The sequence below is a fragment of the Accipiter gentilis genome, chromosome 1, assembly GCF_929443795.1.
Source record: "Accipiter gentilis chromosome 1, bAccGen1.1, whole genome shotgun sequence".
NCBI lineage: Eukaryota > Metazoa > Chordata > Aves > Accipitriformes > Accipitridae > Astur > Astur gentilis.
Window position 1 is genome coordinate 23,886,532 of NC_064880.1, and position 26,125 is coordinate 23,912,656.

The following is a 26,125-nucleotide window of genomic DNA, read 5'->3' on the forward strand; positions in this document are numbered from 1 at the left end:
TGCACAGACAAAACTGTGGAGTGAAAATGGAATAAAATACAGACCCCAGATCCCAGGATTACTATAGCTTTATTGTTTAATTGACAGCTACTTCATCCTAGAAGAATTATTTTTCTGTTGGAATAAAGTTGAAAGTAAAATTGCCCATAAATACCCAGTGAAAAATACCCCAACCTCATCTCATTCAACTTGATGTAATGCCTTCTTTCAATCACACCTGTATAAACAGGGGTTTTTTTAGTTGTGTGGACAAATCAAAGGTATTCACTGGCCGAAAAGCAAGACACAGTATGAGCAATTCTCCATAAGCCCTGCATCAGTACAGAGATGAAGAGACATGCACCCTGAATAACCAAGTAGCTCAGTGGACAGGAGGAAGACATACACCCCACTTCTCTCAGCCACAGCTTGAATTTGAACCTTCATCAGTACTCTCTGAGTGAGTTTCCCGTAAGCAGGATAGTAGGCAAAAGGAGGTGACTAACAGCATGGTCTTTTGCTCATCCTTTTCCATTCTGTAAATGCAGCCATTTCATCTCCGGCAGACCCCCAATGACAAACAATGCAGCAGGGCAGATTGCCCTTGTAAAATTCAACTGGTACGAAAAGATGCAGACATCAAATACAGCTGCTGATTGACAGGTTCATTTATAGTCCAATAAGGGCCAGGAGGATTAAAACCGGGTCCCTTCTGCAATGCTCACACGCAGCGGTGAGAAACCCTTAGAACTGACCCTTTGCTGTCAATGCCAGAAGGATCTTTCCTAAAGAGACGACCAGACACAGAACAGGGGTCAGCGTGCTTGCCCTCTCTCTTTTTGTGTTTTTTTAGTAACCAGGAAACACTTTCCGTTTATCCCCTTTACGTTTTCTCCCTCTGCTTTGTCACGTCTTCAGTTTCAAAACAAACCGGTTCGCATGCTTAGCTTGTCTATGTGGTTAACGGGGACTGAGAAGCACTGCCTTACACCGTGAGCCTGCAAGGGACCGCGCAGCCAGCACTGTTGCTCTCCACATGCTCAAACCAATTCCCCTTCACAGGTGCAGTGAGATCCAGACTGGAGCACTGATGATAAATGGACTTCAGACAGACCAGCCAGCAGAAAAAACTCTGCTTTCTCGCCAACAGCATACGCATTATAAATGCTGCATGGGGGAACCTACGCCCAAGGCAAAGCAGAGATCCTAAAAGTTGGGAGATGCTTCCCAATAAGCAGAAGCCAATCTGGGGGTTGAGCCCTGCCTCTGCTAGGTTAATGAAAGAAGCGGCTGGAGGAGAGCTTAGCTTTGTGCCCCTGTGGGGAAGGCAGATGGGGCAAGGAAACCTGCAGCTGGAGCGAAAAGCATCCCTCGTGCCACAGGGTTAAAATACTGCTTCCTTTACCTAGAGCAGGGACTGAAAAAAAAATAAGTCTCAGCAGACAAGAATGTCTAAAAAAGGAAAAAAAAATAAGGAAAAAAAAAAAGCTACCCTAACATGTTAACCACCACCAGGCTTTGCTCTCCTCATACTACCGAATGTTTAAACATTTAACTTGTTACTTAACAGGCTGCTAACTGCACCTCATTTTCCTTTTCTGGACAGAGGAAGACCTAGTCTAACCTAATTTATTCCCATTTTTAAATACAGCACTGTTTCATTATCAAATTCATGCAAGAAAAAGACAACAAAATTTTATTTAAAATTAAAATTCATAAAGACCATTTCCTAATTTTCCTCAAAAATACCAGTGGTTCATGGGCTTGTGGTCTTAGCTGAGAGGTTGGGAAGGGGGCCAAGAAAAATCAGAATTTATTATGCGCTGGTCTAAGTTTTTAATTGAGTACACACAGGCCTTTTGGAGTGAACTTGATTTTTATTTTACCCCAAACTACTATAAGGGTATATAAGGGTTGCCGTGACACAAAAAAGCCTGTGGCTCAATTTCCCCAGCAGTTCCTCATTGGTTTATAAAACCGGCAGAATCCATGAAAAGCTTCCCTTGAAGAGTGCAAAGCCTGAAGAAACTTCTGTCCTGCAGCGTTATCTTTTTGCACATGGCCTGCAATGTAAAGCGAATGGAAAGCACTAAAGAATACAGCCTGCACCAAACAGAAGCACAGATTTGCTGTTACGGCCTTAGCAATACTTCTCAGAAACAAAGAGGGAGAGAGAGAAACAAAAGGTTTAATGGTATCTACCCATAGCACAGTCTGAGTTTGATGCACTATGACCGTGGAACAAGCAAATGACACACGCCACTGCAACAAGTCCACCAGAGCCTCTGGAGCCGTCACTAACACACGATGCATTTCAAAACGCTTGGCCTCAAACTCCCATCGCAGGTATGCGAAGTCTCAGAGACACACAGGGAAGGAAGAAGGGGCGTTTCGCTGGGGCAGCTGAAGCCTGCTCTGTCCGCTCCGCTCCCTCCACGCCTGCTTACGAGCGGTGCTGTGCTCGGTCACAAACGGCAAATGAGACAGAAGTGCTGAGCTGTTCGCGGCTACCTTTGGTTACCCTCCTCTAAGCTGTTCAAACACTAATAAATTACCCATTTACTTATACTACCCAGATGTTTGCCATCTAGAAAAATAGACTATTATTTGCAGAGGTTTTGTTCCATCACAAGAATCCTGTAAATAATATATTGGGATCAGAAAGCCAATACCACGTGGCAATTTCTATACACACCAGCATGGGGGGGTGGCAGGGAAGAAAAGCAGAGACACTTCCCGACTGCTGGTTAGAAGTTAAGAACTTCCATGGTGAACTTATTAAAAAAATCAAGTATTCACTAGAATTCATGCTGTTGGGATAAAGAGGTTACTTAAAATAACACTACAGATGGAGAATGAGGGTGACAAGTAACCTGAAAGGTTGCTTTATTAACTGGATTTTGATCTTTTGTTTCCATATACGTATTATACTTTTATATAAATACACAGTTGTATGTGTGTATATGTATAAAATATATGCGTGTACTTATATTCTAGATTAAACTATAAATATATTTGTTTATATATATAAAACAAAATAAAACATAAAATATATTTTTATATATATGAATATGACATCCTAACATTTCTTTCTGTGTCACATTTCCCACAAAAGAAAGCCCACACTAATTTTAGTAAACCCTACAAACATAAGCAGCTTCAACCTCTACCTCTTCTTTTATTTTTTACGTAAGATTTCTTAAGAGTTCCAAGCAACGTTTAAAGAGAACTCTGGGGCTTTAATTGAAATGGCATGAAATGCTGAACCTTGAACAACAGTGTCTTTCAAACCCTGTGTCCATTATGCACGGAAATGCCTATCAAAAAAAACAAAGAAGGAAGAGGTTTTCAATATTCTCCTTAAATTCTGACTTTCTCTCATGGTTCCTGTAATTGAGTTTCACTTACAGTTGTCATGAAGTTTTGTAGAATAGACAAAACAGTGATTTGCTGGTAAATATCTGTATACAGGGAGGGAAATAAATATTTGAGTAGTACTCAGCCCACTTTCTTCAAACGACAGGGAGAAAGACAAAGAATACAACTCAAGCAATGTACAATTCAAGAAGGAGCAGCTTTTACAAGGATAACTTTGATCTGGATGGCTGAGTATCACTGCAAGAAAACCAGTCTGCTTAGCGATTCCAGACAAGCTGTCATGAAATTGCATGTCAGAGTTTACCGCAAGGTGTCCATGTGACATCGTACCATCGTACCCTTCACACATATTACTGTTAAATTATTTTATTTGGGCCTTTTACAATTTCAGCTGCAAAACTGGAGAGAAGAAAGAAGAGCTTACCCACAAAAAGTGTCCCCAGTAGAAGCAAGGGGGGCAAAGGGGATTACTAAAAGTAAGGAGCCATTAATTATAGATGGAGTAAGATGGAACTGCTGAAAAGAGCTTCAAAGAGGGCTGGGTTGGTTTCTTTTGTTTGTTTTGGAGTGGGTTTTGTTTTGTTTTGTTTTAAGATGCATTGGTTTAGCAGGGTGATCATACTCTGTAGCAAAAGAGCTTGAGCTGAGAGAAATAGAGCAACTCTACACAGACTGACAACTCTGTTAGGTGAGACCACCATGCCATCTCTGTATAAACGGAAAAAAGTAGCAGCAAATGGTGATAGAGCCAGAAAATGACCCAACGTTTAGTCTGTTGATCGCTGTAATGCCTTGTTATTTAAGTCATTATATCACTAGTGTCTCCCCTATTCATTAAAGCCAGAATAATACTGACTAGAAGGTCTTTCATCACATGGACAGGGAGCCACAGCTCAGACATAAAAATGACACTGGGCACTTGGCTGAGGAGTCAGAAGATCCCAGATTATAGCACCCTTGTAATTTATTGCACATTATTCACAGGAGAAACCTGAACCCAGGTTTCCTCTCATTTTCCCCATACTGCTACCTTGCACTTGTGTTAAAAATAGCATATCTGGTCTTCCCAGCTGCAGCAAACTTAGCTGTATACATCAAGCACAGTTTAGCAGGGTTTCACCACACTTTTACTGTACCTTTCTTGATACAGAAACATAAAACCAGTTTGTGCATGTTCAATACAGCCCCCAGCTGGTATGTTCTGCCTTTACCTGACACTCAATTGGAAGCTACTGTGGACCTGGAGACAGCAGAGATGGGAAAATTTTACAGGATCTTTCCCTACTGTTCATCCACTCAGGTCCTTCCAATTGCCCCAGAGCCCTACCTTCTTGGACCAGCTTAGGCAAATCCATTCCTTCATCAGTATCTACACCCTTCAAATATTTGTACATGTGGTTATAATCCTGTTAAGTCGGAAGACGGTCATACTGGTCTCACTCTGGCTAAGAGTGAAGGAGCCCAGCATTCAGGCTGCCACATTCTCACACACAGCAGCCTGGGGTTTGGACTGATTCGCTAAACGTCACCTTATCAAACAGATCCAGCCTTTGCTTTGAAATACTACTTGAATGCAGGCTGCAAGTGCAAGAGGCTTCCAATAAACAGCAGAGAGCAGGGCTGAGCTCACGTATTTAGACCCTCGAGGGAAATGAACACACTTGCAGTCTGGGTTCCTTCCTGCCCCAGCCACGTGTGCTGTGGATCGATCCAGGGGAGAGCCCTCACGTATATGTCTGTGCCTTGGTTTCCTTGCTATGCAGTCGGGAAAGCCACCTTTCTCTCTTGCTGCAGCTCGCTGCAACGACAGCTCCACTCGTGCTCCAGAGCGCAGTGCTCTGCAGAAGCACCAAAGCCAAGCCAAGCCTGTCTCACAACTTCTCGTGGCTGCAGGCAACATCAGAGCCTCGCAGGCAAGGCAGCTGGAGAAGGACACTTGGTTCTGAGATACACCTCTGGGTGTCATGACATTAGGGCAGAGGTACCCCGTCAACTACTCTGGCCAGGCACTGCCTAGCAGCAGCAAAATTCTCATCTTCCCCACTCCAGTCATGCAAGTCTGACAGGGCCAATGCTGTCTGACCTCAGCTCACTAAATCACGATCCCCACAGAGCATCACTCTCCTCCATGCCCAGCTACTGCAACTCCACATAGCAAGGCAAGATACTTAAACCTTTTCTGTTTCTCCTTCTTGTCCTGCTGCTTCCCCACTGACCACTGCCAGCATCTCCTTCCAGCCTTCCACTCTGACCAGCCACCCCAAGCAATCTGCAGCCACAAGGCTTCCCACTCTTCACTCAGCACCACTAGAAGAAACCAGACTGTATGAAGAGGTGCCTCCAAGGCATTAATACAAGGCACTGCCTCTTGCAGCGGCTGCGCTCATGGCAACACATTGCTTAAGAACCAGGGTTTGGCAATCTCTACAGTGACAGGGATGGGAATGATCTATTGTTTCTCTTGCTCTGGGTTAACTTCCCTCCACTGTTTTCTCACCTCTCCTTCTGCTCCATTTGGCATCTCAGCGCCATTTCACTCCTCTGTAGACCCCTTTCCTTGTGGTGACCACACACAGCAACTAACCCAAGCCCACAGACAGCAGTCAGGGCAGGCACTCCACACTGCCCTGCCAACACACCTAGCAGAAGCACCTGGGAAGAGAAGGCAAACTCCGTTTCAATGGCCCATTCCGTTTCGCAAGCTTTTGCAGACAACATGCACCAGTTCTGCATATACACTCACAACAGCTAACAAGGAACTGGTCAAAAGAAAAAAACATATATACATATATCCACAATAAATCACACTATTTTCTTTTCCATATGTACTCTCAGAAAGTAGAACTTGCTAAAAGCATCAAACTAGCACTGCTCTTCCTCTACCCCACACTGAGGAGGGAACCAGCTTTCACAGCAGGTCCCAAAGCTGCAGAACTGCACACAGGATACTCCAGACCGCAGCTACTTTCATACTACTTTGGTCCCAGCACTCAGCATTGTATACTGTATGTATATAGCAGTTCCCTTCTCTTGCAAAGCCCAGTTAGAACACCCCACCCACCCAAACAAACAAAAAAACGTATCATGGCATGTAAATGTTATTAAAGTACACATAGAACAGGTGCCCCTTTAAAGCATGGCTCTTTTCCTCTCTGGAAGGCACATGAAGCAGGTTCCCTAGTGTCAGGTGTAAACTCAAGTGATGAAAGAAAAATACATAAATGTTTATTAAACCTTTGTTGCCATTCACACCACCAACTTTCACACCCCAGTGCCAAGCTGTTAACGAATTCCCATGCTGTTCCAGAAGACTTTTCACAGCTCCTGTCAGAAAAGGGAAGTTTCACAAGGGCAGTACTCGCTGGAAAAGTCTCTGCTCTCGCCACCATCGACAAAAAATGTTCACAACCAGCTGTTTGTGGAATAAATGTGTCCTGCCCAAACCGTGTGGGAATAAAGAGCTTCTTCCAGTGAGGCACGGGGCCACCTTCATGTATACCTCCTGACACATATTTGTTTCAAGATTATTTACGCTAAGGCTTCTCAATCTACCTAATGACCAGGACTAAGAATTAGCCGTGATAAGCCAAGTGACCGAGTGACCACAAGCCGGTACGTGAGGCTCCAGGCCAGACGGCAGCTGTGCACGCAAGGTACAGCTCACGTGCTCGGGTGCAGCGCCACCTCCTCGGGGAGCTCTGCAGCTCTAGGCTGCTCAGCCCTGCGGCAGGGCCCCTTTTTGGGCGCGCAGACCCCTCGGGGAGGCAACGCACCACCTACCCCTCCGTGCCACGTTTCCTTTCTGGCACCCAGACTCTGCCACGCTGCCATACAGCTGGCAAGTGTGAGGCAGGGCCCTACACACGAGGCGCACACAGCCTGCTCGAGCCTCAGCAGGTTTGTGGAAGTGCCACGGCGAGCCGCAGCGAAGGCGGTGTGAAATCGCATAGCAATGCTCTCTGCTGCCACAACTCTTCTTTTCCCCCACAACTAGCTCTTTTATCTGCCACTGGAGACCCTGTTCTAAAAGGAACAGGCAAAGGCAAGATGCTTCCCACAAGATGAAGGGAACATTGCTACTCCTTTCAGTGACCCAAAAACAAGAGGGGGGCGAAATGAAACACCTTCCCAACTCAAAAGGTGACAATTACTACATGCTATGTTACGGCTCAGACAGCCTTTACAATACAAAAGCTTTGACGAGCTCACATTTGCTTTTGTCCCTGGAGGACATGGGGAAACCTACTCATGTCAGTGTTCTGCACAGCATGTTGCTCAAAGCTTTACCATTTTGAAAAATGCACCTGAGGATCTTCAACTTCTCATGCAGATCTTGTAATTCAGCTGATCATAAAGCATAAAGAAGAACTAAGTGACTGTTTATCAATGTATATTGCTAAATGAAATCAATCCCAAGCACCAGAACAGAAGCAGACTTTTCCTACAACCGGAATAAGTAAGGCAAATAGCTTTATTGTTTTTCCGCTTTTTAATATCAGAAAATTGTGCTCCCAAATAAATCCTTCTATCAACAATTTAGCAGCAAGCTTCTGTCAACCCCAGTTGACAGATTATAGCCCAATATTCTATAAATTTTCTCATTAAACTAAACAATCCGAGAGATCTATTAGCACTCTGTCTCTGCCAGTACCTAATCTCAGCTTGCAGACAGCTAGTACAGAAGCAACATACTACAGAACATGCTGCATACTTCAGCTTCCTATCTTAAAATCAGTATGACCTGCAGTATTTGTTCAGGATGTATAAAAGACTTTGGAGAACTGGTCCTTCAGTGTGAACGTAAATAAAGTGAGAGAATTGCTACCTGATGGATCTTTAAGGTATTTTCTGTTGTTCCTAAGTATTATATAATCTGATGTTTTCTAGTGGAAGGTAATTGCTGCCTTAAAGACAAAAATGGCAAAGTCTTTTCTTTTAGGCTAATTACAACAACTAGAGAGTCAACTTTTAATTTCTAGATGAGTTATTTGAGCAACACATCAAGCAACAAATTAGTATCTGAACCTGCTCATTGTCAAAGCCTGTAGTTCAAAAACACAGTGGCCGTTTCCTCCCTGCACAGTGACTAATTTCCTTCGTGAGTCAATCTGTCTCCCTCCTTGCTATTCTCGCATCAGAGAGATGCTGCAAAAGCAAGGTTCCCCCAAGTGAGATGCTCAGCCAGTGTGGATCACTGCACTGAATGGCATGCCTCCTTGGAGCAGGTTTCTTGCAAAGCCCATTTCCCTTCGTAAGTGCCAAGAATCAAATCTTGGCCACCTAATGCAGTGTGTTCCACATGTTAGCTCGCAACCCGTTGAGCAACTGTGTTAACTGAGATGGATAGTGCTGTCAAACAGGAAGCTGGTTTACCAGGATGGAAACAGTGGGATACGTTGACCTTTTACATTCAGAAAAAAAGTGTCCCTAAAATGACACGAAATGTTTCATATTAAAAAACAAAACAACTACCTTCTCGCAGAGCTTTTATTACCATATTGTGTAAACACATGTGCATGAGCTCTGCCTGTATAAAGAATCTGAGCCTCTCTCACAGAGCAGAGGCTGACAGAGGAAATGAATCATTATCACTCTGCTTGGAAAGAAGTTTGTACAAGGAGCCTGTGCTATTAACCACTGCCTGGAACTCGTGGATTCAACATCACTGCTGCTCCCTCTGTTCACACGTTCAGATACCTAGCTATACAAAATAACTAAACCCAACAGTTATAAAATCCAAATCCCCAAGCAAAGCTTCTATTAACCTACTCTAAAAGTGCACAGATTTTGTTGGTGACATGGAGACGAAACTGAAGCTCACAGGCTTCTTGTCCAAAAGAATAAGCACTGAAATAACCTGTTCAGTATTAAAAAGCCTCTTGAAATGCAAAGTTCATTCTGGAAAGATTTTTCCCAACCTGCCACCTCCTGCCCATCTCCCTCGAGATGAGGATTTTAGGTTTGTTTTTCTCAAGCTGATGTTATGGGTAGAGAGAGGAAAGCTTTGTTTATTTTAAGATTTTGCTGCTACTGGAGAATCTTCTCTAAGTCGAAGGGACTGTAGAGCTTTACAAAGGGCTTTGCAGCAATATAGTAGGTAAGTGAAAAAAGAGAAATCAGCCTGCACGTTTAGCACTACAACTATTGGCCATAAGGAGAGCATGTATATATATAACCATTATATGCAATGTATGATTTTAAAAATGAAAGACTATAATATGCTGTTCAAAACGGCCCTGATACAAAGAGGAATACTAGATACCATCTAGCTGTACACCTAGAGGTTCTATCCAGCTCTTCTGTGCTGACTTCCTCAAAGCAGCAACCTGCTTCATGGTACAGAACAAATGTGTCATGAATATGCTGGCTGATCATTATCACCATATTTCACACTTCAGCAAGATCCAGCTAATGCTTTCTAGGCAGGCTAACAAGGCAGGCCCTGTTGTACACCTAGTTTAACATTAAGCAATCAACACAACTGATATAACCACCTCCAAGATTTGCCAGCGATTTTCTTGCTTTTTCCTTATATCAAACAACCTCAGGTGCTGTCTTCTGCCAGTAAAGAGAAGGGGGAAAAGAACTTTATTGAATACCTTGTGCCTGAGCTGCAGAACTGTGGGAATACCCCAGAGCCAGGAGCGCTGTCTCCACCAGCTGGCTAAAGAGCACATCTTTGCGAACCAGAACGAACTCAGCATGCTCTTCTCGATTATCGTATTCAAGAGAGGCGTCCGACTGTTCCACCACACAAAAGACTGGAATCATCAAACCTAGATGAAAAAAAGAACCAAAACAACAAAGCATCAATAAGAGAGGAACAAGAAGTGTGTCATACATCTCTGATTAAAGCTGTAAATTAAAACACCTCCTAGAAGGCTCATCTTAAGTGGAAATCTGCCTTTCTTCCCTGTGGGATAGCTTTTGTTTTCTTTCCAAGGGAAATACTGAAGTCTCATCACTTGACTCATTTAAAAACCACACTAAAAGCTCCAGAGAATACAATTCAGGAACAGAATCACAGTCAGCATGAGGATGAACAAGATTTCCTAATAAGACCTTTTCAACATTGCAGAAGTTTTCTACAGTTCTATGAATGTCCCTATTCTTTCAGGTCAGAGCTTCTTCACATTCAGCCATACAAAAACCTGACACACAAATGCTGCTTCTGCTTCTCTCCACACAGTGAACGTATGGAGCAATCAGCAGAGGCTAGTCTCATACGCAGTTCTTGGCTAGGATAGGCTTATTTGCACATTTTCAGACCATGGCCAGTCTTCTTGCTGTGCAAGGAAAATACCCTTGCATTGATTTTGCTGAAAACGATAATCTTGTGTTGGCAGCTGATGGTCGCGCAGACCTGGAGAGGCCAGTGGCTGTTCTCCCGCTGCATGTATGAAGAGACTGAGAACAGCTCTCTTCGAAAGAGGATCAAGGATGAGGAGGAACCACAGAAGTGGAAAACTCAGGGGGTGGTCTGGATTCAATTTTGTTCTGCTTTATTGTAAATTTACTTTTGTGGTTACAGGATCAAGTCATCTATGGCAATAAATTGTGGGGCATGAACTTAAAGGGATTCAATACTACAGAGAGTAGAGAAAGAAGCCAATTTGCAGGAGACAGCCCTACAGTACTCGAAGCGCATGCACAGAGGGAAGATGGAACAGATGGAAAACCTACAGAACTGCACGGTCATTTCCATCACCTGCTACAGGCCAGGCTGTAGTCGGGGGTGGCAAAGGAAAAAACACTGCCTCCAGTCACAGAAACTTATTAATTGGTTACATACAATTTGTTAGCCCCTAGATAAACTAGGAAATACTGGGGCAGAGACAAATCTCAGCCTAAAGCAGTTCTTTAAATGTGCTATCTAAGGCTCGTAATACTGCCAGAATGTTCACCTCTAACTCCTGTTCTTCAGAATGCAATATAACCATTTCCAGTAGATAACAACTGTGAAAAATAACTGAGTATATTTATGAAAGGCCAGACACAAATCACTGTATTCCTGGACCAGGCACTTCTTTAAGGGAAAAAGAGGAGAAAGCCACATTTCTGTTCTCCTTCTGTACAAAGTCAGTTAAATACCTTCAAGATCTTCTACTATCAGTAGCTTCAGGATCTATAAACCAATAGTTACACACCCCTTTAGAGGAGTCACCCTGCCCTGAAATAGATACAGTCATACCAGTAACAACTGCTGAAGGACTTAAATCCTCATTGTCTTGAATTTGCAGAGACTAGATTTACTTTAAAATATATTTTAGCTACACAATTCTCACCTAGTAACCTATCTGGCATGGAGCAGCTCCCAGCCTGACATTCTAACTGCAGGCCAGCAGCGGCAGCTACAAGCCACAATATCCAGTTGATGTGTTTTAGTTCTTTGTTTTAAAACACATCCTGAAGTACTGTGTAAGTAGGTTACGGCATCACATTGATGCTGCTCCCTCTTCACTGCTTGATTCTGGGTTAAACTGATGCATTTTGCAAGTTCAAACACCCAAATTCTAACATGCAGTGTTAAAAAAAAAAAAAATCTCAGTGAAAATTATCTCTAGGTGCTTTCCTGAAAAGGCAGTGCAAGGCTGATCCTTTTCCTCTGAAATTAATGACAAAATTTCTATTCCTATCAAATGTTAAAAATTGGATTCAATTTGTCCATAAATCATTTAACTAGTTAAAAAGAAATTTAACCTCTGGAAGCAACAGACCTCCCCTCCTGTCGAACATACAGTCCATCACAGCACTTTTGATGGGGCTATTAATGTCTTAACAAAAGATTAAGATGCTTGGCCAAATGCTGAGCCTGTGGTATCAGTTGTGTAACTTGCACTTTGGCAAGACAGAAAAAGTAGGTGAATGCAAACTGATGAGAGGGATGTCACAGAGTGTTTTATCCTGCTGGATGCTTTCCTTGTCACACAACAGTCTTTCCACCTTTTCAGCACAGAAGTTGCACCTATTCTCCACACTCGTTTACCGTCTCAGTACAAACAGGATCTCAAATGCTAGAACTGACGTCGTACGTGACATCACTTTATGGATGGCAAAAAGGACCCACAGGACTCTTGCCCATGATGACTTTCCTGCCTCTTCCTGCTGCCCATGCTTGCAGGGACCCTGCTACAGAAACAGCTTTTGCAAAAACATCTCTGAACTCAGTGACCCAGGTAACTGACGATAAGCAGCTATTAATACCTACAAAACAGAGAGCAAAGGGCAGGTTACCACATCTGCCATTGCTAGCCCAGCCTCATGCCTCTCGCTATAGCATCTGGAATCTTAATACCAATCCTATTTTACTAAAAAACAACAGTAATCCAACTTATTTCCACGTAAATCTCACTCCAAGGAAGTTCCATCTGCTTTGCCCTCTATTTCACATTGGAGAGTTAAGCTATAATGTCTCCAATGGATTTATTGCCTCTAACTTCTGTTTCCTGATGTTATCTGAAGATAAATTAACATACTTCCAGTACGTTGGAATCAGAAGAAAAAGTATCTGCAGCCAAAAGTCAGCATGCTCTTTACCCACAGATATACACCATGTCTTGCTCCTAGATGCATATATTACACCTCCAGCTCACTACAGGGCCCTTAGAGAAGAGCGATGCAAGTTAGTCACTGCTCATTGTCATTCCAGCTGAAGAACTTAGAGCGATACGCAGAGAGCAAGAGACCAAGCATCCGTAACGAAGTCTCGCACGCAGTGCTACAGCAACGCAAGCCAGCCTTACTCATAAACCCTGAAACTCTTCAGCTCTTTCCCTAATGCCTGATCAGCCAGTACTACTGTCATCCCCCCTCTCCCATGCATACGCACAAAAAAGGCTTAGGTCCCTTCTGCACTGAACTTCCATGCATTCACTCTCCCACCTTTAGAGAGATGCTGCAGTGAATGATGCTGTACAGCTGATGGTAGATGACATACAGCACAGATTTTCACACACAGAGAAAACAAGGGGTAATCTGAGGGCTAAAAAGGAAACAGGTTGTTTTCTTAAAGGATGAACACAATGCTGGAACGCACACAAAACATTAAGAGCGATCACAAATTATACAAAAGACTTTTTCTCCTTGATGTTAATTCACTTAACTGACTTACAAGCAGCAATTTCGTGCTTCTCACAGAGGTCTGACCCCATATAGACAGCATCTGCATGAAATGCTAGGGGAGCATAAAACAAGATCTACATAAAGGCTTTTGTAAGGACATCCATACACAGCAAGAATTCCTTCTAATCCATGGAAGAGAACAGGGAAAAACTGTTCCCACTATTACCCAGAACAGAATGGTTATCAATCTGTTATCAACAGAGTGGCTGTTACCTTTGTATAACATATTTTTAAAACAAATAAGAGATGGGATTTAAGCTCCACTGTTGCTTTCACGGATAAGCTGCAATGTACAGAGAAGACTTCATAAACATAGTTGCATTTTTTGCAAAGACTCTTCTAAGGGGCAGGGAAATTAAGAAGAAATTAAATTTGCATCAGAGACCCGTGTTCAAATGCACATTTTCTCCTCCTTGCCCATTTCAATCTATAGTTTTATTTCACCAGGGAGCAATCCATTCTTAAAAATGAAGGAAAGAGAAACGGGTATTTCATTCAGGAAGTGAAAACTCTAGACTCCAGAGTGAAAACTCTAGAAGTGAAAAACTCCAGAATTGTAAGATTTGCAAGTAAAACCTGTAAATTTCTAATGGCCAAATAGAAGGACAAGACAGAGCAGATATTAATAAATCCTGCACTATTTCTTTTGTTCATTTGCAAATGATGCTTTGTCCACTGCATTCTTTAAAGCAAGTAATAAATGTGATACTATCAGCACGGAACTTCTATGCATTGTCCACTCCCACATAACCATCATAGGCTTGGCACTTCAAGCAAAAAAGAAAAGGATACAGAAAGCTGAGGAGGACATTAAACGATTTAAGCCACACACCTCTCCAGCCATTAAACAGGGAGCGGCACTTGCATGTCCTAATAAGTATAATATAAAGATGAACCAATAAGAAGAGGCACCAATAAAATTTGTGTCTTTTTAGATTAAAATCTGTTTCCATCAGCACAAGTTTTGAGCCCTGTCTAGGTGTTATTTAATTTAATCTAATTTGAACAATTTCCAAACATCAGCTTGATTAATTTCAACAGCATGGTGTTATGGAAAGATTTACTGTACAGCAGTTGTATAGCAGGGAATTAATAAAGAAGCCAGTTCTTAGCCCTGAGTAACATGAGGTTTTAAGACTTCCCAGATTTCTAGTGGGAATACTTCACAACACAAGCATGTTTTCTTCTGGGAGTGAAACCCACCAAAATTATTAAAAACTGAGATCAAATGGTGGTGTCAAACCCAAAGGAAATCATTCTACAGTGGAGAGATTTTTATCAAATGAAGAAAGTGGAAAATAAAGTTTTTGTTGTTGCTGTTGTGTTTTGGGTTTTTAGGTTTTGTTTGTTGGTTGGTTTTGGTTTTTTTAAACAGAACACAGACACACACGCAGAGTAATCTCCCTCAAACACAAAGCAAGTTTTTATGGTTAGGAGTTCAGGAAATTCATAACTACTGAAAACTCTTCATTACTGTATGCAGAAAACATTTTCCCTAGCGGAGACTGTAACGTGGGTTATTCTCTAAGCTAGTCTTTCCAATACAGAGAAAAGGAGAAAAAAAAAAAAAAAAAAAAAAAAAAAAAAAAGAAATCAAGGTAACAGCAAGAGCAGAATCCACAAATGTTTATTCCCATGCACACCTCAAAACACTGAATTACGAGCAACTTCAGCTGGACTTCTAAGATGAGACCCTTACCCTGTGACAGAGACTAGGAAGCTCAATTAGCAAAACATGGGTCGTCTTGAGGAAATTATCTAGACAAAGTTTCCATATATTTAACAATAAAGCATGCTTCTCCAACTGGCAATAACCACAGGAAGCAATCAAACTAAAAACATTTCCTAAACCTAATCTGCTTCCGTTTATTCCTTAAGTGAGAGCCCTTTATCCAGCAAAGGCAGTGAAGGGAAAGCAGTCCATTTATTTATTCCTCTTAGTGCTGCAACAGAGCTGACCTTACATATTCCGATTTGGTATTTAACTCTTTCCCTTTCTTTTAAACAAATTTGAAAAATGAACCTAAATTGAGAAAACTGTTTTAAGAGGCAGAAATCAGCATCCATGCGGCACAGGAGAGGTTTGCCAGTTCTCCTCATATCCTGCAGCTCTAATTAAAAAGGCAGAAACCAATTAAGTTTGACAGCTTTCAGTTATTCAGAAATACCTGAATTTCTGCACCAAAGATGGCCATCCTACATCCTAGTGCAACATAAATCCCTAATTTCTATTCTGAAAAACTTAACACCACCACCAAGAAAAAAAGAAAGGGAAAAAAAAAAGTGAAGCTTGAAAGCTTCAGCGTGCCACCTTCTTCAAAACAGTGTAACCTGCAAATCCCGAAGTGATCAGAAATGAGAACTTAGTGCTTATGGGTAATAATCAGGAGGTTTCTAGTCAAGACTCAACTAGCTGAACAAACATAGAATCATAGAATCATTTCGACTGGAAAAGACCTTTAAAATCACATATAACGAGAGAAGATAAATTCGTAATGAGAAAAGATCAACTGCATTCCAAAATGTTTTTTTCTAAGAGGAAGGACACCAAATAGCATCTGAAAAAACAGTTCTTTGTGCTGATCTCAACACCACTTTTATTTAAATCACAGCGTAGCTGTAGCTGGTGGTGATGTGAGATCTTCCCCAGAAAATCCTGCAGAGTCCAGCGGAAGGCTGCAGATACAGAATACGCAATGACATGCTGAACAGGCACAACCGTACCATTTCCACAGGGCCACACGTACATGACTATTCACACTCAAGAAGGATCAGGCTTGAAGCAGATCCCAGGTTCAGCCCACGCCTGTGCAATTCAGTGATGAGGTGGAAGAGACAGAGCTCACACATTTCAGCAAGGGTTAGTCATGTCCATTAAGGCTCACTTTCAAGCTACCCCATAAATTATAAATATAATTAAATCGGACAGAATATAAGCTGTTGCCACTTAACTTACTTACAATAAATGCTTGCTTTGGGTAAGTGGACTGTGTTTCAGCCTTTTACGTATCAAGCACCAGCTTACAACAGTTTCATTACGAGGCTGAGAATTCTTCCACTGTAAATCTTTTTTAATAGGAACTAGAGGAATGACTTTGCAGTTGTTTGTCACTAACCACTCGGAACCACGTGAAGAAAGCTGTGTGCGCACACTGACAGGCGGCCAGCGGGAAATCTCTATGTCAAATACAGGAGACCGTATGAGGATCTTTGCGACGTACAATCCTATGCAAAACAAAAGCATCAAGCACCTCATTACAGCAAAAGGTTTTGTTTAAAAACAAAGACCTTGCTTTCTGCTAATCCTCTGCTCTCCAATGTGTTCTAGACAAAATGTGAGATATCTGATTTTGCATATAACCAGTAATGCGATGTTGTTAAACTCCTACTCTTCAGGGGTTTATAAGCCCGTTGCAAATAATTTGTTCCAGGATGCAATTTGGTAAAGAAGAGCTCAGTCCACAGATGATTTTAATACAACATTTGCCAAAGAAACAAAATCATGTTAAATAACATTACGTTGTAGAATTTTTCTTCTTAGGAGGGCCAGAGGGAGTAAAACTAAGGACTGTATCTTTCTCCTCCTCCTCAGTTATTTTTTCTGGCTTTACATATTCAGTAAATCTGTAGGCAGGAAATGCATTTCTACATATTATATTTTAGCCAATGGTGAATGCAAACCACAAGATATTATTTACATCCTTCTTCAGCTTCCAGTCCTTTCTGTGGCTTCAGCCTCCCAACCATCACAACTATACCAGATCTCAGGAAATCTTATAAAGAAGTCACTAATGTCTCTGCAGATGTCCCTTGCTTCTGACAGCTTAACTACCCAAAGAATCCTTCTCCTAGCTGAAATAACAGCTTTACTGTTTAACACGAAATATTCCAGGCCACTATCCCACCACAGAAACATATTAGGGAACTCATAACTTGATTTGATAATACTTGAGTTTCTCAAAAAACAGTATAAAAGAAAAGCCATATTCAGAGCATGTGCGGAGACAAACAAGAAATGAGAAATAGAGAGGGATACGAAGTATGTACCTCTAGTGCAGCCTCTCCTGCTGGGTGTCTGGGACAGAAGCGTTACTCACGGGAGACGAGGCCTTTTGTTAGTCAAAGTACATCAGCTGCTTCTGGTAGCTAACCCCCTTTGCTAAACTAGTTGTGCTAACTCGACCCGAACTTCGAATCTGTCACACTGGTTGGGTTCAAAGGGCAAGAAAGGGAGCAGCCACTGGGGCTTTGTGCCACCCGGTTAGCGCAGGGCAGCCAGGAGGCAGAAGCAATTAAACAGGAAAATAGAGCACTTCCAGCTCGCCACCTAAATGAGAGAAAAGCGAGAGTGATGGTAACCCAGACCTCAAAATACAGTTTTAAGGGAGCCTGGGTCAGAAGGCGGCACAAACAGCCGCCCCTGTTGTTCTAGTGGAAAGTTCGGCTTCCCCTGCCCGCCAGTCAGCCCCCCTAGACGTGCCGGAACGCCTGTGGCGGTACCAGCGCCGTGCCTGCAGCCAGAACCACACGCAAGCTTTCCAATTCATGGAAGAGAATCAGAGAATCATTTAGGTTGGAAAAGACCCTTAAGATCATTGAGTCCAACCATTCACATCAAAAGGCAAAGGTGAAGACACTATAGCTGCATTTTTCCTAAATAAAACAGCTCAGTTGTTTCAACTTGTTTCCCCATTAAAAAAAAAGAAGAAAAAATACCCCACAGCAGTACTTTATAATATGAACTAATGGAAAATATACTCGTTTCACTCAAAACCAGTGAAGGAAACGCTTTTAAATTCAACCGGCGTTTTTTAAAAAAATCATCTCAAGCCATTAATTTCCTATAAGTTTTAGGCTTTGGTTTCTGTAACTTAAAAACAAGTTTAGGGTTCGGGAGGGGGTTTTGGTTTGGGGGACTGCGTTCTGTTGTTTTTCTCTCAACTACGTAACAAAATTCGCCTAAGGGCCTAAGACTCTCTACGCCAAGTTCCACCCAGAATTAATTTTAATGACCAACATTTTTAAACCCTGAAAACTGGAACCACTAATAAGCCCTTAACTTCGGTGGTGCTAGCAGATGCCACCGTATTATGTAATTGTTAAAGCAAAAAAACATCTTCTAGCAAAAGCATTTTAATGAAGGTTCTATTAACTAGTCTCCTGGTACTGGGATAAGTCCCCTGGAATGTAACAGGAAAGTTTTTGTAGCCGGTTTGAGGTTTTATTTCTGGAGAAGAGCTGCGTACCACACTCAGGCCTGTTTTGGGATCACCACTGGGACCCACCAGCAAGCTCCGTTCTCCTTCATGTCCATTCCTCTGTGAACCACCCCCTGGCAAGAAGAAGAAGAAATTGTATCACCCCTCCTTCACGTTACCAGATCAATAGCTGACAGAGAATCTATTGTAACTACTGCACCTGCAACTCTGTACAAAGCCCAACTGCAGGCTCCAGTTGTAAGACAAGCTGGATGGATCTCTAAGCATTGTAGTCATGGACTCTTTCCCTCACATCTTTTAGATACTGGCAGCATTAGAAAACCTCATCTCTAACCGACAATATCAACAGATATGGCAGAATTGGTTATGGGCAAAAGTTACAAGTATGCACGCAATAGGACAAGCCATATTAAACAGTGTCTCAGAATAAATGTCATCAAACTCAGTCGTTACTGATGGAGGCCTTCATCCTGCTACACTTTCAGCAAGGGTTCAGCTACTGCTATGGCAACATCGTTACTACACAGTGTTCTTCCGCTATAAGGAGCCCACAGAGATCTTCAACAGATCTTCAGGGGGAAAAATGAATGGAGGAGAGAACCACTGCCAAGAAAGAGCAGGAGCCGCTCTGTCACCTCGTCCTCTAGAAGGCAGCCAGCTTCCCTTGTCTCCCTTTTCCACGAGTCAGTATGCGGAGAGTCTTCAGACAGACTGCGCCCACGGCCCATTATGGGTCAGGAACTGGCATCTGGGTCTTGGCCTTTACTTACAACTCCAATCTTCCACACCCCACGCCCCTGCAGAGAGCAACTTCTGAGGGGCATTCTCTCGTATTCCTTCTTTTTCAAGGACAGAAGATCAAGAGCTGCGGGGGAAGCGCTCCACATTTTCACGAAGACGAGATCACACATTTGACAACTATCCATTTGAACATTGTTCTTTTAGGACCGTTTACTTTTACCAGGCAGCAGGTCACATTAACAGTTTTTAATAACTACTACATCTTTATCAAACAAGTCATGAGGTCGAGGAACAAGAGTTAACAGGTACATCCACTTTCTCCAGCATGCACAGTACACTTACTTTGTTCAGCCAGTTAACGATATTTTGGGGGGGAGAGTGGAAAGGACCTACCTACAGGCTGGCCTACTGTGCGTGGATTCACTTGTTAAGAGTCAGCAATCCATGCTTTTGGGGCTCAACAGGCTGAATTGCTACAACATTATGTACACAGAGCTACACTGGAGAATCAGACACTTCTGCTAGTGCAAATGCATGTGCTCGCTGAGAGGTGTTAGCCAAAGAAAGCGGATTACATCTGCTCTCCAAAGGCTGAACTGGCTCCTGGTTCACTTTCGGATGCCATTCCAAATGTTGATTTATAAAGCTGTATGGTACATGACTACAGCCAAGACTACCGTAGAGAGGATCTCTCCTTCCACGTATGGTACAGCAGAAAGGACACTCCTGCTTACAGCTCTAGGACTCAGCTTCAAAGAAAATGGAGAGCCAGGTTCCCTCAGCCTCGGGCCTTCAGCTAAATTTAGGTCCCTTTTCAAGAGGAACACAGCCACAGTGCTGCCCAGAACGGGGCCTTTCTGTCTACAGGGTTGTAATCGGAAGACTGAGATGGTGTGGTAGCTAAAGCGTCACAGAAGAGTCAGTCCCAGGTAGTGGTGGCTTAAGAGACTGAGTACTCTTATTGGAATACACGTCCACAGATTTGGAGAGGCGAAAAAAAATTGAAAAAAGCAGAGAAACACAGATTTTTACTTTGAAGGAGAAAGTTGTCTTTTTTACTACTTTCTACCTGTCCATGGCATTCTCTGCGCTCATCTATTTTGCAGGTCAGTATGACACTGTGATCATATTAATATAATCAGGAAGGCTCGAACCAATGACGGAAACATTACATTCATTATTATGCCAAACCCAGACACTCAGATAATGCCTAACTTGAGCTTTACTGTCAAGCAGTACGCCTACTTACTCCATACTTGCTCACAGGAGCCCATATGAAGTCTACCATCCAGACTTCCAACTCGAGCAACAAACTCTACTTAAAAAAAAAAAAAAAGGAAAAATAAAAAAAAAAAAGCCCACACTTCTGTTACTCTGCATTTTCTCTAAGTCTAAAAATTGGTAGAGTGTATGACAGGTCCACCTCATTTTTCTTAATGATGTTTTTATTATTCTTTCACTCAATTAAAACAGAAATGGATATTGCATCTTCTGACTGTATAATTGTTATTGTAATCTGTTTTCGATCACTGCTTGGGAAATGGGTCCAAAACAACATAAACTATCCACAGCCTCAGAATACAAGTCATTTTCTTTTACTACGATACTTAAAGAGACATCTATCATGTTGCTCTGCTAGCATGTTTGTATTATGGCAAAAAAGTTATTTGTAAGTTGGGAAAAGACATTATGAAAATCACCTTTTACTCCAAAGTATTGTATAACTCATAATTCATAACTACATTTCTTAATAACCATTCAAAATAATAAGGCTGGAAATTGTGCACATCTAATTTTAATATATAAATAATGTAAATGCATATAAACCAAAATATGCTCAAAATATGAATTTATATTACTCTCGAAAAATAGTCTGGTTATAGTTTTGAAAATGACATGCTTCATTTCCAATATATGCCTGTCAGCTAAACTTATGACAAAACACTCTCTGTGAGTTTAGATTACCAGGATGGTAAATACTTCTATGTGAGTTTCCTCACTTATCTGAAGTTTCCGTCCAAACGCAGACAAAGTCAGCAACTTCTAGAGAATGAAGCATCGGTGACACACGAGTAACGACAGACTAATCCAGCCGCTTCTCAACATTATACAAATAGAATAGAATATCTGAGAGAGAGAAAAAGTAACCTTGTGGCTGGATGAAGGGATACAAATAATGGGTTTTGATACAAGAAACTCCCTGCACTACATTTCTTCCCAGATTTAGTACTTTTGAAAAGATCTGCTGTCAATAGAGTGTCCTTTCATCTCAGCGTGTGTCTTTGGGGAACAAATAAGGAGGGAGCATATTTAAGTGGGAGACATTTCTACTGCACTCCAAAAATGCAGTGGGTGTATGGTTCTCTCAAGAGATGCTACAGCTTCATATAAAATATAGTCTGACGGGTTATTTTTATTAATCTTTTTCTGAGCTTTTTTACCTTGCTGACATTGCTACTAACAAGGTACAGTTGGGCTCAGACTGTTTCATATTGCATGCCCGTCTGATACAAGGACATCAGTTAGAACAAAATGACTGACAATTTTTATTATTAGCCAGGTAATTTTCTGTTTAGAAAACAAGTCATATGCTTAAACTCATACCTAGAGCTACCTGCCTCTTTTCTTCAAGTTCTTCCTGTTCCTTTCATACAGCTTCTACAACTAGTGACAATCTTCTCTTTTTCCTAACATCACTGCATGTAACATCAATAATCATTCAGCATTTGCCAGGAAATTTAAAATATATCTTGAGTTCAGACACGAGATCTCTGCCCTAGCATGCAGCTTACAACACTGGCAATGCAGAGCTCACACTTCATCTTTTAAGCATCCTGTAAATTATTTGTGTAGCCTTATTCCAATTAGAAGTGCCTCCTGGAAGGAGGTTTTACATAAATCCTCACATACTAGCAACACCAATGTTCACATCTTCAAAAATCAGAGTATGAATTACACTAAAAAAAAAAAAAAAAACAAACAACCCCAAAATAATAAAAAAAAAACCACAAACAAACCCCCCTGCCCCCCAAAACCCCAACCCAACAACTTGCAAACATTGTTTATAAGGGTTTCACAATGTCAGCAGCCTTAAATTGCTTATAGACAAATGCTGACATCTTGGTATATTTGTAAATATTCAGAGGATACCAGCAGAGCTACTACAGGTATTCAAAAAGAAAAAACATCTTAAAATACTAGTTCATGGGTTTTTTTAAAGTTCTCTAAAATAAAGGAAATAAAATAGGAAATGAAACATTTTTCCCTTACTAATATTTGTATCAATGCAACCAAAGACGCGGACAAAGCACACACAACAGCTGCAGTACGTGCTTTTGTATAAAGCGCAGGAACTCTGGAAAAAAAAGAAATAATTCCCAACTACAGAACTGCGACAATGTGGACAACATGACTTGCTGGCTGAGAACATACCACACACTAAAGCAGTCAACACTTGTGAATGGCCACAAGAACCTCATCTAGATGGGCTAACAATTCCCCCCGCATTAAACGGCAAAGCGTATTTTCCGTCTTCGTACCACTAATCAATGTAAACTCATTTGTATGTAACCCCTGAGCAGAGACATCGCTGATGAGCATTCTGCAACAAGTACAAAGCTTGTTGGAGGGCAATTTTTTTTAGTATGGCTAGAGGCTAGAAAACATTTCTCAAAAGCCATCAAATACTCAGCTGCCTTTTGTCTGCTGTGACTATTTCTTACATCTGCATTAGTGACACATGTCATTGTGGGGACCAATGCATCTGACCCAGGACGTTTCATACAGTAGGAACCAATTACCACAAGACAATTTTTTCAAAGCTAGAAAGGGCATCGGTTCCTCATTCAACACAGTGGGCTGGTTTCAAAACCACTTTGAGCTTCAAAAGGAGAGCACGCTTGTTCAGTAGTTACAGAGTCTGATTCAGGCACAGGTAATCTTGAACAAACCCCCATCATATCAATTCAAAGGGACTTGGTAATACTTTATACCTTGAAAAACTGGGCCTTTAATCCTAAAACACAGCAGTAGTTACTAATTTAACAAAATTATGAGGGATGGTAATTAAAGGCCTAACTTATCTATGCCTTGCAATTTGGGATTCGAAATAAAATCCTCCTAAGTTTTACAGATTTTCAGTTATTTTGAAAAGTTTAAAAATAACATTTAAAAGCAGGTTGGGGACTGCTCAATCACAAAAATAAGAATTTTCCTAAAGAGGTCACACAGCTGTTTGACGAATATAAATACAAGACTGCAGTAAAACTGTCTTCATTTTACAACATCATAGATGCCATATTGTATTACCATCTTCTGTGTCAACAGGAGTGACAAAAATCTTACTGGTCCAAGTATTTTACTTAAGCTCCAAATCACCGTTGTGGCCTTCTCCTCCCCATTCCACACAGACAGCTTTAAGGAAAACAGCAATAATAGAAAGTAACTGCAAAAATAAATATTCAGACTAGCATCTCCCTGAAGAGTATTAAACACAAATACTTTTAAAGGTATTTTAAAGTAACTGATACCATCTGAAAGTCTGTGCTACAAACCAGAAATTTTAAATATGACATAGCTGTCTGTTGAAATGACGACTTGATTACAATTATGTTATGCCAGTTTTTTTTTCTACTATTAAATCTAGACAAAATATCCAGTACAGTAAAATAATTTAAATAAAATATAAAGACTCCCCAAAATTAAGTATTTAGGAATCTTTAAACCTCACCTTTAAGTGTTTATTCATAATAAAAACGTTTAATACTGTTTTTCTTCCTTCAATGTCCAAATCTTTCATCTAAATTCTGAGTGGGAAATAAGTCGCTATTTAATTTCTTGAAAATACATTTCCTCACTGGCACCTTTATAGTTTTTATTATGATTTTGCCATCTTCTTCAGGCATAAAAACAATTCTGGGGAGTCACTGACAGACTCACCTTAACAGAAGTTTTCAAACAATTGCCCTATAAATAACTGACAGTAAATACACTCTATCCTATCCCAGTGAAACTAAGAAAAGGCAGGACCCAATTTATAAAGGGGGTCAGGAGGGGCAGAATTAACATTCATTTTTTAAAGATGTTGGTTTCTTTTACTTTCCTTTGGTTCATGATGAGAATAACAGCATCCAGCTAACTAACGTGGCAATGGGTATGGGGCGGGGAGATGACTCAAAACACTTAGGAACTATTGCAGGGAAAAATAAAAATCTTCCTACAGCTAATCTTAAATCTTGAATTCAAAATTGTCAGTGGCTTTCTGCAGATGCAACTTAGAGTTCCAAAATAACTCTAAACATCAAATTATGCCTAGGTCACTGACTGGGTGGATACCCTATATTCTGTTTAATGCGTATGTTCAATTGCACATATATTTTAACCAACTGTGTCTTTATTTTAATAACAGACCAACTACTGAAAACACATAAAGAGAGACTATTTTTCTACCTCAGCAAAAATACAGCTGATACACTGCATGACCCTTCAGGAGTCACTGCTCTGTTTATTCTATCTACATGACATAATCTGATTGGAAAAGAGGAGTGGAGGGTGAAAATCAGCAAAAAGACCCGAAACTCATTTTTAACCATTGGTCATGAAAAAGAAATCACTGTCTTGCTTTTCTTACTCTTTCTGTTAAATTACAGGTCTCTTCCCCATTATGTATCAAAAATGCATAAAATCAAAGAGTTTACATTTCCTCATAACCCCCACTTGAATTATATCAAAGTACGAGGCAACATTTTCCAACTATTCTGCAACAGATAAAACACAAAATACGTTCACATACTGCTTGTTCCTGAACTAACATGGATTTGCGGCTTTCATGCTTCTATATCTCAATGCATTCAATTCTTTCAAATAGCTACACACTTCTTTCAGGCAGCAGGAAGATATTCTTCATCTAGGATCTAGGCAGGAAGACGATCTAAAACTTAACCTTTCACTTTACTCAATTCATAAGGACAAGCGAAAACATGCTTCCTTACGCCATTCAGGATGCCATTTAGAGCTTAATGTTAACTAACTGCTTAGAACAGAGGAGCAAATCTGATCAAGCTGTACTCTTCCATCTGCACAGAAGTGGATCTTCTCTCCAGTAAAGTACTTCAAATCCTTGTAAAAGACATAAAAGGTAGCACAAACCCTACGACATTTTTGCAGAAATATTTAGAATGGATTTTGACAAACAGCTCTTCAACCATCCTCAGTCAGCATTTCTGTCGCCCCAGAGATCTATTAGAACAGATTTCTAACTACACCTAAGCAGACAAGACCACGATACATCAGAACTTTACGGGGCTTACAGCAACTAGCCGCAGCGTTCTGAAGAGTCACTGCATCCACATTTCTGGTACATCCGACTTTGTGTGAGCACAGTAACCACAGCTACTGATTAACATCCCAATCATACAATTTACTTTGAATTGTCTGAAACTTTTCCCCTCCATTAATATTCTGTAAATTAAATCACACATTTTAACTGTTAAACGAATAAGAATGTATTGCTATCAGACTGCGTCAAACTAATCTAACCAGCAAACTTTTTGCAATCATTTCCTGCTCCAAATTTGAACGTGTTTCCTCAGCTATATTTTAGTTCTACATTTCCATTTCAGCAAAACCTAACTTCAAAACAGCTCATTCTACGTACTGACATTTTAAGTTGCATTCAGAGGCTTCTG

At 41.1% G+C, this 26,125-nt stretch overlaps 1 protein-coding gene across 2 annotated transcripts in view; it reads right to left on the bottom strand.

The window, feature by feature from the left end:
- SATB2 (SATB homeobox 2) overlaps nucleotides 1-26,125 on the bottom strand; it is a 135,649-nt gene that overhangs the window by 101,567 nt on the left and 7,957 nt on the right. For both annotated transcript variants that reach the window (XM_049800752.1, XM_049800763.1), the window contains exon 3: nucleotides 9,957-10,133. In XM_049800752.1, coding sequence (XP_049656709.1) covers nucleotides 9,957-10,133 — 177 coding nt within the window. The remainder of the gene's footprint in view (nucleotides 1-9,956; nucleotides 10,134-26,125) is intronic.